This window comes from Lepidochelys kempii, chromosome 2 (assembly GCF_965140285.1).
Source record: "Lepidochelys kempii isolate rLepKem1 chromosome 2, rLepKem1.hap1, whole genome shotgun sequence".
Taxonomy (NCBI): Eukaryota; Metazoa; Chordata; order Testudines; family Cheloniidae; genus Lepidochelys; species Lepidochelys kempii.
In genome coordinates, this window is record NC_136381.1 from 99,261,875 (window position 1) to 99,281,080 (window position 19,206).

At 38.9% G+C, this 19,206-nt stretch overlaps 1 protein-coding gene across 14 annotated transcripts in view; it reads right to left on the reverse strand.

Annotated features, from left to right (window-relative positions):
* Positions 1 to 2,838: 2,838 nt before the first annotated feature.
* The window catches only part of NETO1 (neuropilin and tolloid like 1), an 86,191-nt gene continuing 69,823 nt past the window's right edge, over positions 2,839 to 19,206 (reverse strand). For 2 of the 14 annotated variants that reach the window (XM_073331744.2, XM_073331747.2), the window contains exons 8-11: positions 8,801 to 8,914; positions 5,764 to 6,322; positions 4,521 to 4,595; positions 3,243 to 3,790 (exon numbers count right to left, since the gene is read on the reverse strand). In XM_073331744.2, the coding sequence (XP_073187845.1) occupies positions 4,535 to 4,595; positions 5,764 to 6,322; positions 8,801 to 8,914 (734 nt within the window). In that variant the 3' untranslated portion in view covers positions 3,243 to 3,790; positions 4,521 to 4,534. Of the gene's footprint in view, positions 3,791 to 4,520; positions 4,610 to 5,763; positions 6,323 to 8,800; positions 8,915 to 19,206 lie in introns of all 14 variants that reach the window. The other 12 variants (XM_073331743.2, XM_073331742.2, XR_013635326.1 and 9 more) reach the window with 11 other exon arrangements.

Sequence of the window (19,206 nt, forward strand, 5' to 3'; positions counted from 1 at the left end):
GGTATCACTGGCTGAATGAAGATAAGGCCAGATCAACAGCTTGATAATGCATTGCACTTTATATAAAGGGTAAGGTGAAGCAGTAGAATTTTGAGGTGACTCGAGAGAGACAAAATTTCATTTGCTGAGTCAAGAACGGAGGAGGTAGTGGTAGTCAAGATGTAAGATGGCAAAGTCATGAAGGCCTGGATAGCAAGGGAAGAAAAAATGCAGTAGGAGACAAGGTAATGGTCAGAAAGAGAATTCTAGCAACAGTGGAGAGTGGGCAGGTGAGCTGATCCCAGTTTGTAGGTGAGGGCGAGGAGATAGGCTTAGTAGTCACATGGGAAATTTCTTTGTACAAAGTTCTTGAATTGCACAATTTTATAAGATCCGTGATAACTCAGAAAACTCTCCATTTTTGCTACCTTAACTGGAAAATTCTTGGGTGTCAACAGGGACCTACCATGTAAAGAGGGACAGAGGCCAAGCAAACACAAAACTAAGGCCTAATCCTTGTTTGCAAGACAGTCATTCTGCAAAGCACAACAAAAGCAGATCTATACACAATTCTGAAATGTTCAATAGTTTCCTTCATGTTGGAGGCTTAGAGAGCATCTTAACACAGTCACTGGTGTGTTAACCAACTTATTACAGGAAATGAGTGACACCTACACATCTTCCCAACACCCTCCAGTAGTTACCCAGACTATCCTCCCTTCATTGTTCCTCTGCATGTTCCCCATATCTCCACCTTTCTTCCCTCTACACTTCCTTTTCTCCAGCAACTCCCAACACTACCCCATCTCAGTTCCACCCACTTAGCGATAACACCCCAAAGATATTCATGGATGATGGGATAGTCACACATCTCAGAGCGATTTTTCTAAGTTGTCTGAAGAACCAGATTTCAGAGTAACAGCCGTGTTAGTCTGTATTCGCAAAAAGAAAAGGAGTACTTGTGGCACCTTAGAGACTAACCAATTTATTTGAGCATGAGCTTTCGTGAGCTACAGCTCACTTCATCGGATGCATGCCGTGGAAACTGCAGCAGACTTTATATACACAGAGAATATGAAAAAATACCTCCTCCCACCCCACTGTCCTGCTGGTAATAGCTTATCTAAAGTGATTATCAGGTGGGCCATTTCCAGCACAAATCCAGGTTTTCTCACCCTCCATCCCCCCACACAAATTCACTCTCCTGCTGGTGATAGCCCATCCAAAGTGACAACTCTTTACACAATGTGCATGATAATCAAGTTGGGCCATTTCCTGCACAAATCCAGGTTCTCTCACCCCCTCACCCCCCTCCCAAAAACCACACACACAAACTCACTCTCCTGCTGGTAATAGCTCATCCAAAGTGACCATTCTCCCTACAATGTGCATAATTAAGGTGGGCCATTTCCAGCACCTGGATTTGTGCTGGAAATGGCCCACCTGATAATCACTTTAGATAAGCTATTACCAGCAGGACAGTGGGGTGGGAGGAGGTATTTTTTTCATATCTCTGTGTATATAAAGTCTGCTGCAGTTTCCACGGCATGCATCTGATGAAGTGAGCTGTAGCTCACGAAAGCTCATGCTCAAATAAATTGGTTAGTCTCTAAGGTGCCACAAGTACTCCTTTTCTTTTTGTGAAGAACCAGAGAATCAGATGGAATCCATTTCCACCTTGCTCCTATTTGGATGGCTTACTTTGCAACCATGAGTCCTAGAAACTTGCTTCTTTTGTAGTGACTTCTTTTATTTTAATGAAAGCTGAGATTCTGTGGACTTGGAACACGTTGTTTGGGCCAGGAAAATACATTGAAAGCCGTGATTGGTTGACACTATCACCTAAAAGGAAAAGGAAGTATAAAGCACTACATGCAACAAAAACAAAAACCCCTCAACTCTATCGTAATTCCACTTGGTACAAAAAAAACCACAATGAGAAATAAGCAAGCTGGGTTGAGAACTTCTCTATATTAGAAAAATTGCACTGAGTTAACTAAATTGATTTAATTAAACTAGTGCAAACCTAAAATGTAGACACACACAAATCAGTTTAACCCTTGCTTATATCAGTGTAGCATACATCAGTAAGCTACAGAATTAAGTAAACTGATTTACCCAGAAGTTAAATCAGGGTAAGTGCATTTACATTAGGGTTTTACACCACTTTAACTAGATCAGTTTGAACTCTATTTAGTCAAACAAATGAAACTTTATTAATATAGTCCAGCCCTCAGTCTAGTTCTAAAAGGACAAATTTCAAGTTCACAAATATCTCCAATGCCACATTTAGCACTCTTGTAAGGATTAGCAGAGAAGCACAGGCAATCTTTTACTGCTGTCATTTGTATTGTACTTGTAGTGTGGATGTTGTATGTACAGCTGGTTGAAATGTTTTAGACAGAAGTTTTCTGTCAAAAATAGGCAGTTTTGTCAAACATCAAAGGTTTTTGTGGGAAAGTATGGATTTTGATTAAACTTTAGAAGGGGAAAAGGTGAAACATTTTGTTTTGGCAACATCAAAATATTTCATTTCATTTTTACTTTTACATAATATGAAAATATTTATTTCAATATACTATATCATATTTATATATTATATTTAATATTCCTTGTATATAATATAACCTTTTAATATATTATAAAGGGTGAAATGTTGGAGGGCGGGGGCAATTCTAAAGTATTTGGTTTGATTTTTAGTTCATGAAAGCTGAATATTGAGTATAACCTTGTAGAAACAGGTTTGGTAAATTTCTGTGTAAGGTTGTTTTGCTTCAGTGAATGAAAACATTATTTTAAAACTCAAGGTAAGAAATTATTATACATTGTTTTATGTATCTTTATATAAAAAGTTACAAGTAGCAAGCATATGACACAAAGAAATGGAACAGTAACAACAGTAATTGTGAATGCATGCTTTTTACAATGTATCTAATAAAAGGGATTTTTGCCAACTCAAATATTCAGTAACATACATGCAGATTATTTTCTCAGTGGTCAAATTCAGTCATTTTGCTAGATGCATATCCAACAAACATTTCTATTGAAGTGATTATGAATGGCTAAATACCTGATTTCAATAAATTGTTCCTGAAATTGGGTATCTTACTTCGTAACTTTAATTTAAAAAGAGGAAAAAAACAAAAAGAAAAATGACCAATTATGATAATAATTAGAGTCTTATTGCCATCTAGTAATTTTACTCAATATAGTTTGCTGAACTTTATCATGATATGAGAAAAGGTGGTCAGAGAGTCCATAAAACCTCTAGCTGGTGTTTCCATGGTCCATAGTTTCACATTTCATTGTAGCATGTTCAAAACCACTCAGGAGCGCACTATTCTCAAGCAGTCTATATAATGAAAACAATGTACATATAACAAAAGTTCAATGTAAAATCATCTTCTTTCACATATCACACAATAGACAAGCTGATAAAGACATAAAATGTATCAACTGAAATAATACTAACATAAAAAATAAAGCTAGGATAGTTTCAGCCAGGAACTAATTTCTTCTTCAAGTTTCCAGTAAATCTCAAAATGTATTGAAAAACTAAGGAGCACTTTGTGGCCAGCAACCAAATTACAAAAGAAACATGTTATTGTGCAATGGGAATATCTTGCTGAGGAAGTAAAAAACGTCTGTAACTCTTAGGTTTGGATAGAGGCAGTGGAATGAAATTTAGAAATATATCCCCTTTTTTTCCAGACAGTTGAAATAATTCACTCTAGATTTTTCTTTTCATAGTCCCCATGTTTGCATAAATAGTTCTTCTCTGAAAACAAAACACTGTTAAAATATTTTCTCCCTATAAAGGAAAAATATAGGTAGACAAATATATTTATCTACATAAAAAACATTAAAGCATTTACACTTTCTCCCTACAAAATAGATATAAACATCTGATTAACAATTGTATATATATAACATATGTGTATAGCCTATGATCTAGCTGTAACTTCTTTATGAAAGTTGAGATTATATTTATTCAGATAAATGGTGGTGGTAATAAATTAATTTCAAATGAACTGCCTACTAAATGACAAGTAAAATGATTTGTAAATGGTAAATATTAAAATGACACTACTAACTCCCAAAACTTGAATGATTCAAATGAATTGACAACAGGTTGCTTCATATCTTCATAACTAAAATAAGTTAGGCTGCCAGGTTTTACATGCTGTATCACATGATAGGACTTTTAAAACGTAATTTTCATAAATGAAACATGAAACACCACATCCATGCAAAGCATCTGTCTTTATAATGTGTTAAAATGCAGATCACATTTAGCAGTGGGATGTTACAAAGCTATCAAGTATAAGGATTTTAATAGATTTAATGTTTAGTTTATATTGTTAAAGAAGTCATCTGCAATTTTAAATTCTCTCTATATATAGATATTCAAAACTGACTCTATATACAGAGACTTTAGCTAGCTAGCATATATCTTGAAAACTATCAAACTTTGTCAAATAAAACAACATATAATGAAATGCAACAGATGGTGCATGTGGCATTCATGTATGTTTACTTACCTTGAATTTGCCTTTTAGACCCTAGTTGTGTTGTACTCAGACTCATGTTTGCTTAGAGACCCAATGAGGCAGAACCTGGAATGTTATGGCTATTTCATTCAACATAATAATATTTGCATAGAAGAAAAGAAATATATGCATACACACACTTAATAAAAAGTATATATCTTGCTAATTTGATCAATTTGTACCAATAGCATCGAGCCATTTACACTGGCATGCAGCTAGATTTAAAAAAAACTGATGAGTTTTTCAGAGACTAGCTAGCTTAAATGTGTGCACAAACACACACACACACACACACACACACACAAACCAACCAACCAACTATGTAGGGAATATAAAACACAAAAGCACAACAATAATATATGCAAGGCAAAACACAAATACATATAAAAAGTTTCTGAGTGCTCTTTTCCAAATAAGTCATTCATAGGTGTCTCTGTTTTCCTTTTTTTTACTTGTAAACTTTTAATCATTCTTATTTACAGGCATTCAAGATGCAATACACAGTAAAAATAGCTTTTGTATTTAAAAAATGCCAGACTTCACTTTTTTTCATGGATTAGAAAGTCTCTTCTCAACAACATTTTTATATGTAAATATATAAGAATATTCTATAAGTACTGAAATGCCTCATTTTAAAAGGGAGAGAGAGAGAGAGAGAGAGAGAGAGATTAATGACAAGCAGTGATCTCATGGTTAATAACAGAAAAAATATTGTAATATTTTGAAAATATGGTCATTCAATTTGCAGAAAACAGCGTTTCATAAGAAAGGGGGTTTCCTTATCTCTGAAGTGTGTTTTGCATTGATCTGTCATGCACCAAAATAGGTCAATACTCCCCCTTTTTACTAATTTGTACTTTATTGTTTTCATGGATTATGGGACAATACTCAAGGCCACCTCTTAGCTATAAGGAAACCACATGCATGTAGCTCTTTCAAAAAAACTAGATTTGATCAAAAACTTCTTTGGATTAGTAAAAATTGTGTCCACTCTTAGTTGAGGGGTGTGTGTGAGTGTGAAAGAATGAAAGAATAAATGAATGAACAGGGGTGAGGGGCTTCAGGAAGGGAGAAGGTGGAGATAGAGAGAGGAGAGAGAGAAAGACAGAAGAAAATATTATGGCCTAACCTACAAATAAAAAGAAATGTATAAAAAAATGAGGAAAACAAGAATATTTTAGGGGCAATCAAGTCCTTATGCAATAGTCTTCATCAAAAATCTATTGATACTGACCGCTGGACAGCTTTATCATGTCTTGACAGCCTGTGACTTGTAGTTGGTACCTCTTCAATTTCATCTATCTCACACGCATCTGCAGCATCTTGTGAGTAGCTATGCTTCATGACAAGAATATTTCTCCTGTTCATGGGCTGGATGAGGGGCTTTACAGGCTGGGGTTGTATTTCTGTCAAGATAGAAGCATCTCTTGTGCTGAGGTTACTACGGCTGCCCTTAGTGCTAGACAGTTGTGATCCACAGTGATGGTCATGAATGCATTTTGAAGATGATCTCCGCAGTTTATGATAATTTTCAAAGTCATCTGCAACATCCGCAAGGTCAGCTGCAGCCCCTGTCCCTCTAAGAGTACATAACTCATAGTGAGGAGGCTCAAACACCTCCTGGAATACTGTTTGATCAAAGTCTGTTTTCCTTTGGACAAATTTTTTACGAGGTTGTTTGATCTGTACTATAACAGAGATAATAAGTAGGATGATCACAATGCAAGAGGTCACCCCAATTACAGTCCCACTGGTATTGGTAAGTTGGTCCAAAATGTTAGCCTTTCTTTTTTCTGTGTAAAGAAGAAAAGCACAGCATTAATATCCGATTAAAAAATAAATGCAGCCATGACTGTTTTGATGCTTAGCATAACATTGTTTCTATTCTGTGTTTGAGTTTACAGAAGCAATTTTGTAAAAACAAATAAAAAATGGTATTAATCAAAGATAGAGCAATCATATAGCAATACCACAACCTTTCCCATTTGCCACGTGATAATCAGAATGTAATCCAACTCAAAGATATGAAAGGCTAGTTTAGTTTTTAAACACTGTCTATAGTTTCATCCCCAAATCCCCATTGTATTGCAAAACAAATCACGAGTCTGCTACACAACACTTCTGTTTTACTTCCATCTCTCCTCACTAGATATAGGAGATTGGGAAAGGAGATCAATGAAAGCAGGACTAGTTTATGCGGTTTTAAAAATAAATATTTCTTTCCATTTGGAACTCATCTGAACTCCTAATATTGATGAGCTGAGCTGATGGTATTCAAAGATTGAGCTGAATCAGGAGAAAATGGAGGAGCTATTCAAAATAAGGTTTCCAGGAAAAATCCTCTATCAGCCTTTATTTATTTTATTTCCTAGAACCATGTTAATGAATATGATCCTTCAGAACACCACTGGCTTCAACTCAAAGGTTGATCCTACATACTACCCATACCTTTCTGTGGGCTGCCAAGTGCCAATCTCGCCCATTGTTAATACAGGGAAGAAAGAGAAATTCTCCCTGCCTGCTAAAATATCTGTCCCAGCATTAAAAAGGTTCAGTGAACTCTCAGAAAGAGAATTTAATGTCATCTCCCCCTTCTGTGTAGTTCTCTGTGGTTTGCTTCCTAATTTACAGGTGCCTGGGTGGGCTGATGGTGGCACTCAATGGGAGCTGAAAGAGTTCAGCACCTCTCAATAACAGAAACTTTAGGTACATGACTTTCAATGGGAAATTGTGAATAATGTTTAACTTTTAATTCAGCCTCATTTCTACTGTCAGTCTAATGCATAACAGATTGATGTTACTTCAAAATCAAAGGCATTCACAACGAATCAGTGACACCCACTGCTTGGCCTGCAGGCACCTTTTCTTGTGGCCTTCATGGTATTTAAAGTGATGCTTCACTCCCCATTGGGCTGCTACTGGAGGTTGGTTCCCGGGTCCTCCAACCAACTGATGAAGACCTGGCAGCAGTACCAGATTCAAAAAGCAGCAGCACTGCAATCAGCCTATTTGTTTGCTGGAGCCAGCAAATCTACTTCTCTAGTAAGAAATATAATGGGAAATAAATAAAAAATATGCCTTAGAGGTAATGGTACAGCTTCAGCATGGCACTTAAACGAGGGTAGATGAGATTCATTCTAGAAATTAAAGGGAGGAGTGGGTCCCCCTCCTTTTTTTTTAATTTATGAAGAAAAAAGAAAAGCGATATAGCTTTCCCCCAACTGTAATCCTAGCTTCTGCAAGGCATATTACTCATTTTAAGTGCTTCGTTGTGTTTGTTGCCGGTATGAGTTCATTTACATTTTATTTTCTTTCCCTGCTTGTCAGAGGATTTTACAGACTTCAGTGGACTTATAAGCTGACTGTTAAGCCACCCTCATTTTTCCCCTTGATTGGTTCCTAAATTTGGCTTATCTCATGTTTGCAGGATCAAATCTGCAGTGGCAGAATAAGCAAATGGTGTCCACAGCCTCAAAGGAGAGTTAGTTAAATCATCTGAAGAAAACAAATGCTGAATTTTTCAAAAGTAAAGGGAATCTGACATAGGCCACTTGGAAACCAGTGCCACCACCTGATCAAGAGTGCCAGTCTGTCTCCACGACACAGACGTCATGCCTGCTTTCCTGTATCTATTCTTTACATTTCAACTTGACTGGGAGATTATACATGGATTTGGCTGCTTGATACAGAATTACTCCTGCTGCGCCTGGGGTTTCAGTGCTGCTGTTGCTAGCAACAGGCATCACAACTGGAAAAACTGATTTCAAACATGATAAGGGATGCTTTTCCCTTACTTCCCCAGCCATCCACATTGATGTCAAAGTAGCTAGTGATAGCCGAAAGCTTTCTTTCTCCTCCTCGCCCACTTCATAAAAGAGCAAATAATGTTTATGCCCCACCTCCTGCCCCACTACTGTAAAGGTATCTATGACATGGACTCCAAAGTTGAGTAACAGACTAAACCTCACATATACATGCAAGAAAGCATGGGACACAGAGCCCAAGAAATCAGAGAGCCAGCCAATGGGTCATAACCTATACAACCAAGTCAAAAGCAAAGCAAAATGGCAACATTTTAGGCAAGTTCACCAGTGTTTCCATCCCTCTTCTTCCTCTCAGTTGGCTGCTGTATATTGCCCCTTATTTGCTCTTGCTTGAAGCCTTAACCCGTAGGTCTGGCACATAGGTTAATAAGTCACTGAGAATAATCATGCTGTTCCCTACATAGTTAACTATCTTGACAATTCCAGTTCTATATACCTATAAATTACCTTTACAGTGGTTCTCATCCCAAGGATACACACAGTTCTGGAGTCCATTGCAGACCAATGTATTATTAATACACATATTACTATGGCAAAAAAACGAGTTGGCTTCACAGGGGGCTAAAAACAAAAAGAAGGAAAACCAATATTAAGCAGTAAATCACTGACCTTTCAATATTAAGAACACCTAGGAATGATCATAGAACATCAGGGTTGGAAGGGACCTCAGGAGATCATCTACTTCAACTCCCCGCTCAAAGCAGGACCAAACCCCAATTTTTTCCCCAGATCCCTAAATAGCCCCCTCAAGGATTGAACTCACAACCCTGGGTTTAGCAGGCCAATCCTCAAACCACTGAGCTACCCCTCCCCCATGCTGTAATGTTAAACAGCAATTAGCTATATGACAGAGGATCCTCAGAAGCAGTAATTCTTTATTATACTAGTCGCACCACTCAGCTCTCAAGTCACACACAGCCTACTAATCTGGGGCACAGGATTTCTCTCATGTTTAACATGGATCGGACTATTGCCCAATTTTTTTTTTTATTCTAATAAATATTTCCGTTTAGAATGTGTAGAAACTCAGTTCTAGATACAATACTGGTGTCAATGAATTAAGAGATTGATCTACCTATGTACTTATTTGACACATATTACAAGCATCTGAAAATAGACATTCCACAGGAGATAAAATACCCTGAATGATAAGAAAGGAGAACTACAATGCAAATTCACCCTTCTGATAACACATGTACAAAGATTATAAAGCTCTATGAGCCAGGAGTAGTGCATAGTTCCCCAAAGGTGCATAGGCTGGTGAAATCAAGTCAATACTACTACTAAAGCCTCAGGATAAAATTTGATCTGAAGGCCATATACTATCAGTCTGCACATGCAAAATCAATGCCATCAATAGAAATTGTACATGCTTATCAATGAACTATGTTGTTCAACTGCTGAAAGTCCTCGGGTATTAGGCTGGTAAGAATTCTCCTTCAAAATGCTTTAAAATGGTAACATTAAAAAATGTTTAATGCTACATATATTAAGTGTCATTTCAGTAACACTCCTTTTATTAAAAAGAAGAAATTCAAAGAACTATTGAGCATTTTTTAATGGCAACTGTTTAGTTATATCAGAGTAAAACCAATATAAACACACTGGTTTCAGCAAATGTTTGTGCTTACATAACACCGAAATCATTTGCTTAAAAAACCTGAAAGTTGTTAAATGATCTAATCACGTTGGTTAATCTGAAAGGATTGTGATGGGCACAATAATGACTTTAGAAGTCAACTGCTGTTCTCGTGACAGCATGTGTCCTATTTTTTTTTTTAAGTAGGACTTATGGTCACACACATGCTTGGCATTCAGACAGACGTATTTTAGAGCAGTTGCAGATTTACAAACTCAGAACAGTACAAAGGATTTATACTGTGGAACTTCATGGCTTCCTATATCACACAAAAAGAAATCCACTATTTAAAAAGTGCCTAAATGCAGATTTCCATAATTGACTGTCACGGCTTCTTCAGAGCTGTTACAGTCTGTTAAGCAAATAATAAATGTTATCAAAACGTGTACATTTCCCAAAAAATACAGTCACCCAATAGAACATAATAGCTATAATGTGTATTTTCAATTTTAGCACATACACCAAAAGCCACTTAATTAGCCAAGCAGATTGTAATGACTCCAACAGAGCAGGTATGCTCCATCAGCTAAATAATATGCCTTTTAAAAAAGAATAAATATTTATCTGTCTGATCACTAATATGTATTTCTGTGATAGCACCTTAATGTTTTTAAAAGGTCCTTCATGTTTACCCTCAGACTTTCCCTTCCTTGTTTTCATCATTGTATTGCTCTTTAAAAAAAGCCAACCCTATAAATTGGTAGAGTTAAATGTATAATACATGTCAAAGTACAGCTGGGTGAAAACTTGGCCTATTTGGCTTACAGGGTCTCCAGAGGTTGGAGGATCTATTCTTCTGTTTGACTCTTTGACGGTTCCACCCCAATGACCATTTGAGTTTGGAATTTAAACACCACATTTCAAAACCAAAGTTCAGCTAAGCTGAAATGGCTGGATTTTACCTGGCTTCCACAGAAAACCAACAGACAGGAGCAGCTTTGCTAAAATCTCAGCTCAGTTTGCTCAAAAGGCTGCGGAAAACTTCCCCAACCTTGCCATGGCCCCAAGCTGAGTTTTAAGTTTGTTACAAGAAGGTTGATCTTCTAAATTAGACAGAAACATCACAATAGCTGATCGTAGGCTTGAGAGCAGCAAGAGGAGAGACTGTGTTACAGTAGCACATACCTGCTGGTAGGGATGCACACCTAGCAGCAGATATGTGCTACCTCCGCAGTCTCTCTCTCTCTCTCTGCTGCTAACCGTTGTGTGGAGCCACTTGGCAGTGAGGGCTGGTGGAGACTCCATGTTATGTCAAACAGTTGCCTCCATATGAGATATTACTGCACTTGTACATTATAGCATCAGCCAGAGATCCCAATCAGAATAAGGCACCCTGTTGTACTGTGAGCTGTACACTGTATATATACAAAGACAATCTCTGCTTCTAAGAGCTTGTGCTCCAAGGGAAAAAAATTCACACAAGAGAAGTCTGAGCAGCCAGTCATGCTGAGGTGTGTGGATATATAGCAAGGAGGAAGTAGAACACTGGGAAATGGGACCAAAAAAAGAATAGATGGGGAGAGAAGAAAACAGAAAGGGAAAGGAGAGACAGTAAGAAGTTTGAAACAACAAATTAGAATAATCAAAACCTATGGTGAGAAAGGAACAGAGAAACTAGTCTCAGAGCATGGAGAGAAAGGTCTGAAGCAGCATTCTGTCCCTGAGGGTGTAGAGACACTTAGACGCCTATGTCTTTGTTCTGGCCTTAGTAAATCCTAGCTGTTGTGGTCCTAAGCACCAGAGAGGAGACTAATGATGGAAAATCAACCCCCATAAGGGAAATTTGAGGAGCAGTTTGACGGAACAGTATGTCACAATGCACAGAAAGAGAGGCAGATCCAAATGTGAGAATGTGGGGGAGGTGGATGGGGGGCGGGGGGAAGATAAAGACTACCAGTAGAAGATAAAAGCAGCATTAAGGGGTGAGAGGAGAGCATGGGGTACAACAGAAAAAAAGCTAGGTAGAAGTGGTGGTGAAAAGAGGTGAGAAACATGAAGGCTAGAAATGAATAGGTTACAGTTGTCAAGGGATAGGCAAGACAAGCCTCAGTGTTCTCAGCAATGAGAAAGAGGAAGGTAAGGAAGACAGTGTGGTTTAGAGAAGTGGCAGCAGATTTTAGAAAAAGCAGCAGAGCCTGGACATGTGGGGGGAAGAATAGTGAGGGATTAGAGGACATCAACATTAGAAACTTTCGTGACAGGGAGGGTAGAGGAATTCTCAATTTTGAGAAAGGTGGTAGAAGACAGTTTTAGAGGAAAGAAAAATTCACTTTTTAATATATGTAAGGTTGACATAGTGGGACACTCAAAGGGACACTTAGGAGATATGGAAGTGGATGAGATCACCCAGGGAAAAAGGGAAAAAGGAATAGATCATGGACAGAATCCTGAGGGATGTCAACTGAAGTGAGGATAGAAGAAATGAAGAACCACTAAAGCAGGAGTAGGACAGAGTTTCATGACAGGGGTTAGTTCATGGTGTTGAAGGTAACAGAGAGATCTAGAAGGAGGAGTATGTAGAAGAGACCTTTAAACTGGACAGAACGGACATAATTAGTGATGGCCCTACTGAGGGCAGTTTCAGAAAAGCAGCAAGGGTGATGAACAGGTTAGAGGCTTTCAAGGTGAAGGTGGGACTTCGGTGTATCAAGAACCGATATGTTAAGAAGCTTAAAAGTGAAATGGAGGAGGAACTGAGCAAGGGTTTCTTAAAGGCAGAGGAGACAAGAACAAACAAAAGAAAAGAGAAAGGAGTAAGAGGTTGAGAATAAAAGAAAGAAAAGCTGAGTGATGGAACTCTGGAGGAAGGAAGAAGCAGGTGGAGGATAGGTCATGGGGCTAAATGTATAGAGAAGCAGGACAGCTTCAGAGCCAGTCTGGGTGAAGATGAACATAGTAACAGCAATCAGAAACCCAAATGTAACAAACTCATAAATCTAAAAAATAAGAATATACACCATGTTTTAGATGTTTAAATTAGTTTGCTCCTCCTCTGCTCCCCTGAACCTTTGGGAAGGGATAAAACAGTAAATTAACCTTTGGGATTTTTTGATTAGTGGTTCTTGTGGGAGCAAAGGATGGGATCTAGCAACACTGAGGGCGTATCAGTGCCCCAGATCACAGGGGAAGTTGCTCCAGAGCAACTTCTGCATTTTAAAGAGACACAACAGAGGAGTTTCTGATGCTCACTACTCCAGAATGTGGGCATCTCAGTCACTCCAGAAAGTAACAGAGTGGACTAGGGATGACTAGTGGACTAGCGAAGAGATTTAGCTGGTCATTAGCGTCCCCTGAAGAAGATGTCAAAGAAGACAGAATGAAGATGGCATCAGGTAGAGTGGGATGGTTGATTATAGGGTTTGGTGGGATACCTAAATGTTTCAGAAATTGATCATGAAAATGATCAGAGTTCAGGGTGTGTCACTAATGTTAGGGGAAATTTTAAATTTAGGGGTAAGTTTTATTGCTCACAAAAAGTAGCTTTTTATATCACTGGCTACAGCTAAGTGCAATATGAGAAAACATAGCACACACTTCTCCACACACCTCTGCAAATGCTCCTGCAAAACGCTTGCTATTCCAGACTGGAGCCTCTCTCAGCAGACATCCAAGTTAGGTGTAATTTCATTACTATTCAAGAGTTTCATTTGGGAACTAGACTGGCATACCCACACTCATTTTTCCCCTGCATCTCAGAGCAGATTTAGATAAAGATCCCAGAAGGAGACTGAACTAGAAGTTCGTAATGTACACTCATTCAGCACAATGACCAAACTATAACACAACCCATCATAGAATCATAGAATATCAGGGTTGGAAAGGACCTCAGGAGGTCATCTAGTCCAACCCCCTGCTCAAAGCGGGACCGATCCCCGACTAAATCATCCCAGACAGGGCTTTGTCAAGCCTGACCTTAAAAACTTCTAAGGAAGGAGATTCCACCACCTCCCTAAGTAATGCATTCCAGTATTTCACCACCCTCGTAGTGAAAAAGTTTTTCCTAATATCCAACCTAAATCTCCCCCACTGCAACTTGAGACCATTACTCCTTGTTCTGTCATCTGCTACCACTGAGAACAGTCTAGAGCCATCCTCTTTGGAACCCCCTTTCAGGTAGTTGAAAGCAGCTATCAAATCCCCCCTCATTCTTCTCTTCCTCACACTAAACCATCTCAGTTCCTTCAGCCTCTCCTCATAAGTCACGTGTTCCAGTCCCCTAATCATTTTTGTTGCCCTCCGCTGGACTCTTTCCAATTTTTCCACATCCTTCTTGTAGTGTGGGGCCCAAAACTGGACACAGTACTCCAGATGAGGCCTCACCAATGTTGAATAGAGGGGAACGATCACGTCCCTCAATCTGCTGGCAATGCCCCTACTTATACATCCCAAAATGCCATTGGCCTTCTTGGCAACAAGGGCACACTCTTGACTCATATCCAACTTCTCGTCCACTGTAGCCCCTAGGTCCTTTTCTGCAGAACTGCTGCCGAGCCATTCAGTCCCTAGTCTGTAGCGGTGCATTGGATTCTTCTGTCCTAAGTGCAGGACTCTGCACTTGTCCTTGTTGAACCTCATCAGATTTCTTTTGGCCCAATCCTCCAATTTGTCTAGGTCCCTCTCTATCCTATCCCTACCCTCCAGCATATCTACCACTCCTTCCAGTTTAGTGTCATCTGCAAACTTGCTGAGGGTGCAATCCACACCATCCTCCAGATCATTTATGAAGATATTGAACAAAACCAGCCCCAGGACCGACCCCTGGAGCACTCCACTTGATACCGGCTGCCAACTAGACATGGAGCCATTGATCACTACCCGTTGAGCCCGACAATCTAGCTAGCTTTCTATCCACCTTATAGTCCATTCATCCAGCCCATACTTCATATTAGCTAACTTGCTCTATTTTTCTTTTATAACCTTAAATCTTTACAATTTTAACTCAAAACATAAGAAAATTCTAGTTTTAAATAGTCCATATCAAATTAATGCACCAGTTAAAGGCAGTTTTTAAAACCATCTAATACTTTTTCCAACTGCCATTTGAATTGCTGCCCAGTCATTGAAGCACTATTTCATGACTGTGTATGCCATGTTACAAACACAGAGAATCTTTGCTTTCTGCTTGATTCACATCCTCTCAGCTATTGAAAATGTTGGACACAAGATGGTGCACTAAGACCAGAGGATCTAAAAACACATTCAGCGCTCAGAATATGAAGTAAATGGGTGACCTCATGGAAAGAAAAAAAAAACTGTTTCTTCTTACAGCACATATTAGGGACAATGACTAAAACCCCAATATATAAAAGATACAAAGTGGCCTCTCCCCTGAAAGCCTACCATTTGGGGGCACTCATCTGCAAAGTTCGACACCCAACTTCTAATCTCTGCTCCAAATCAGGCACCACCTCATTCTGTTTTGTAAAGGGAGCCTAAGTCCCCTTGTGAATCTACTCTGATGTTTTCCCCCAAAAAACTATTCAGTAAATTTGTGTCAAATTCTTAAATAATTTTAGTCAACATCAAACTGCACTTTTCAGCAAATAAACCAATTGTCCAAAATTTTTTGCACAGCTCTAATTGAGAGTCATTCCATAGGCCCAATTTATATAATACAAAACAAACAAAAGCAGTATTTTTTTATTTGTTCAAAGTCTAATTTGCTGCTTTTACCTATAGATAAGGTAAAGTAAAGCAAACAGTCCTCTCAGCAAGAAACATTTTATATATAGTTCAAGCAACTATGATTCAGGAATAACCCAAACCTCTACTACAACCCCCAAAAGAGTGTATGATACACACACATTTATATGCAGTATATTGGATGTCTGTGTATAATATGAGTGAAATATACTATTATTTACCTTCACCAAATTTCTCTAAGCTTACATGGCTATTCTAAAAAACAAACACTATTATACAGCAGCGTCAAAATATTTGTATAAGGTCAAATCCCAACTTGTCATTGAACTGGTGAGGCCAGAGCTTCACAACCCAGCTGAGCTCAGTTACCATGGAATGGTTAGTGAATTCTCAGAGGCATGCCCTCTTCAGGAACAGAAATGGAGCAGCTCTTCCCCATCCTCCCCCTGCCACATCTCTTCCCCTAGGATATTTCTTCACTACACAGTTAACCCAGACTCTTACCTGTTTTCTACCCAAACCTCCCTCCTAACCATCCACACAGAAAAGCCACTGACTCAGGTTTGGAGGTGATTTCATACTGGGCCAGCTGTGGGGGTGTGGGTTAGAATCTGTGCTCTGTTTAAACTCAGGCTGGAACCCACACACTAGGTGATGAGGATGCAGGCTAAATCACTCAAGAGCTGATTGTCGTCCAGCACCTTTATACAATTCTCCTGAAGGGTAGACCAACTAGTTCTCTTGCAATGCATAGTTGACTGGAAAAGAATCAAAGATTCTTAACACAAAGAACCATGGGATATTCCCCGAGACTGTATGTAGAATGAATGTAAAAATAATGAGGACACACCAATAAGGGTAGGGTTTTGCAATGGGGATGCCCATACTCAGGTACTCAAAGCAAGGTGTTGATCACCAGTGCGATCTCTGCAATGAAGATGAAACATCAGAAGCTGAGCTAGTGACTCTATCCCCCACGACAACACATAGTAATGAGGGTGTTGGGAAGTGAGTTCACATTTCACACAATCCCCCAGAGCGTCAAATAAGTCACAGCACTGTGAGCAATTATTTACATTTAGCCAACGGCTCAATTGGGACTGTTTATTCCCCACTCCTCCTTACTGAAGAAGAAGGACTTTCTTTTTACAAGATCATGAGAAGTGAAATCTTTCAGGTATTCTTCCCACCATCCTTGAAACAGTGAGAAAAGATTTGTCCTTCAAACACTGGAGAAAAAATGCTATACATCTTCCACTTCATTTATGCCATTAAAAATGTTAAAATAGCACACACTACAATACACTTGTTATTAATCATGAAGGTGGCATAATGTGTACTTTCCTTTCCTAACATTAATGACAGCATAGTACCAAAAAACAAACAAAAAGAACCAACCCACCCAGCACCTTCATTGCCATTAGGAACTTGTCAATAACAATATTTTACTTAATGCTATTCTGTCTTGTTTATGGCTACCCTGAAGCACATTTGGTCAGTTTACATATTATTTTATTATTGGTTTTATAATACCCCTCAGAGCCCCAGTCAGGGACCAGGACCCCATTGTGCTAAATAACGTACAAATACCGGACAGAAATACTGTGTCTGCCCCAAAGAGCTTACAATTTAAGCAAATGGGAATTTTGCTAAGGGTTAGCAGTAGATACACACCAGTACTTAAGGGTTTTTTAAATTTAATTTAATTTGTAACTGTTTGATTAACATTAAATAATGTGGATTATGGTCAAGATTCTACCACTCTTAAATGATAGGTCAGGTATCAACTTTGGTGGCATAAATGCGCCCAAAGAGTCAAAGGTGTTAACATGACTCTGTACAACACTTTTAAACAAGAATCAGGGTTTGGTATACAAGACCTCAGCCTGCTTAGTGCCATGGCAAACACATCATGACAAATCCTTTTAACCCTTCAATAAAGATACAGAAAAAGAAGGAAAAACAGTTAAAACCATTGAAATGTAAAGTATTAACTAAGGTTTTCATCTTAACAACATCCCTTATTCCCTATCCCTCCTGTTATGGAGAAATTTTAAAAGGAAACCCTGCTAATTGTTTTAGATGGTGTTAAAGATGATAACTTTATTTGGGGGTGGGCGGGAGGGAGAGATGAAGTTATTTGAGATGGGATGGAGACGTTGTTATTCTTGCTGTTGTTAAAGTTCAGTCCAAGTTTCTAGAAGACAAAACAAACACAAAGGGAAGAGAAAAGACAGTAAATGCAGCTTTTGTCTCTGGTGTTGACCCATTTTCAACATTACTACTGGAAAGCCGGAGGCACAGAACTCAGCCTTAACAGCCACTCCAGGGCCTGGAAAACTTGTACTCGCATCAGGCTATTTCGAGGATTGCTTTTAGCTGCCTCTTTTTCTTTACAGGCTTTCAGAAATGTTTCAAAATATACAGTCTTGGCTGGCTAAACCAGACTCTTATTAGACAGAAGGCAAAAGGAGAAAGATGGGAAAGAGAAGAAATTAGGTAAGGAAGGAAAAGGACACATGGAGGTGGGAGAGCAACAAAGTCTCACATCCCAGATGCTATTTGCGATTTAGCAAGACCTAGTGGTGTCATCTGGGCCCCTCTTTCTGACTCACTTGGGTCAGGACATCCCTCAGGGTTAGGGTGAGGAAGGTCCAACATTTTTACAGTGTATCTTGGGGTCCAAGGAAATCGCAGAAGTGGCAGCCATGATGGTGAAGCTCAATCTTTCCCCGTATTTCAGTCAGCAATTGTTGCATTAGCTTCCACCAATTTTTCTTCCAAGTCTCCTTTTTGGAGAATCACAAAAGGGATTTATGGGTGGAATAGGTCATCTTCCCTTTCTTTTGTCCACCAATTAGGCCTATTTTCTAACACACCAATTTTGGTTCATTGACTTCCAGTCCCACATTTGTCTTGTGTACCAGGCAGGATCTTAACATAGTCCTTGAATTATATCAGTAGTTTAGACTTTTTGTTTAGACTAATTCAGTCTGTCTCTGTTTTGCACCTTTTCCCACCAACATTTATTGTCCCTAAAGGGCCAACAAAATGTCCCTAAAGGGTTAAAAATCAGTTGAGGATCAGTGTGGCAAAGGGTGTCCCAAACATTCCCTCTTTCTCCTACTATCCTAGCGGGAAGGAGTGAGAGTAGCATGAGTTTTGTCTATTTACCACTAAGTTCTTCATCGCAGAGACTTTTTCTTACTATGTATATGTACAGTGCTTAACACACGGTTGGTTATGAACTAACATAATAAACATAATAAATAATAGAGTCCCTACACTGTCTCAATCCCATTGGAGGATTGCCATTACACTAGACAATCCTCTTTGGGCAGGCTAATTTGGCTGGAAGGATGGATTTAGCTGGTAGCACTGTGCAAGTAAATCTGGTCCTATATTCCACAATCAGAATATGTTTGGGTTTAGAGAAGGAAACTAGGAAGAATCGTAGAGCCTCCTTTAAGACAGCCAAGCATAATAGGACTTCTAAAAGGCTCAGTGCAATCTTTTTTTAAACTGAGGATGGTGATAAAGGGAGGTAAAAGAGTGATATTTTCTGATGGGG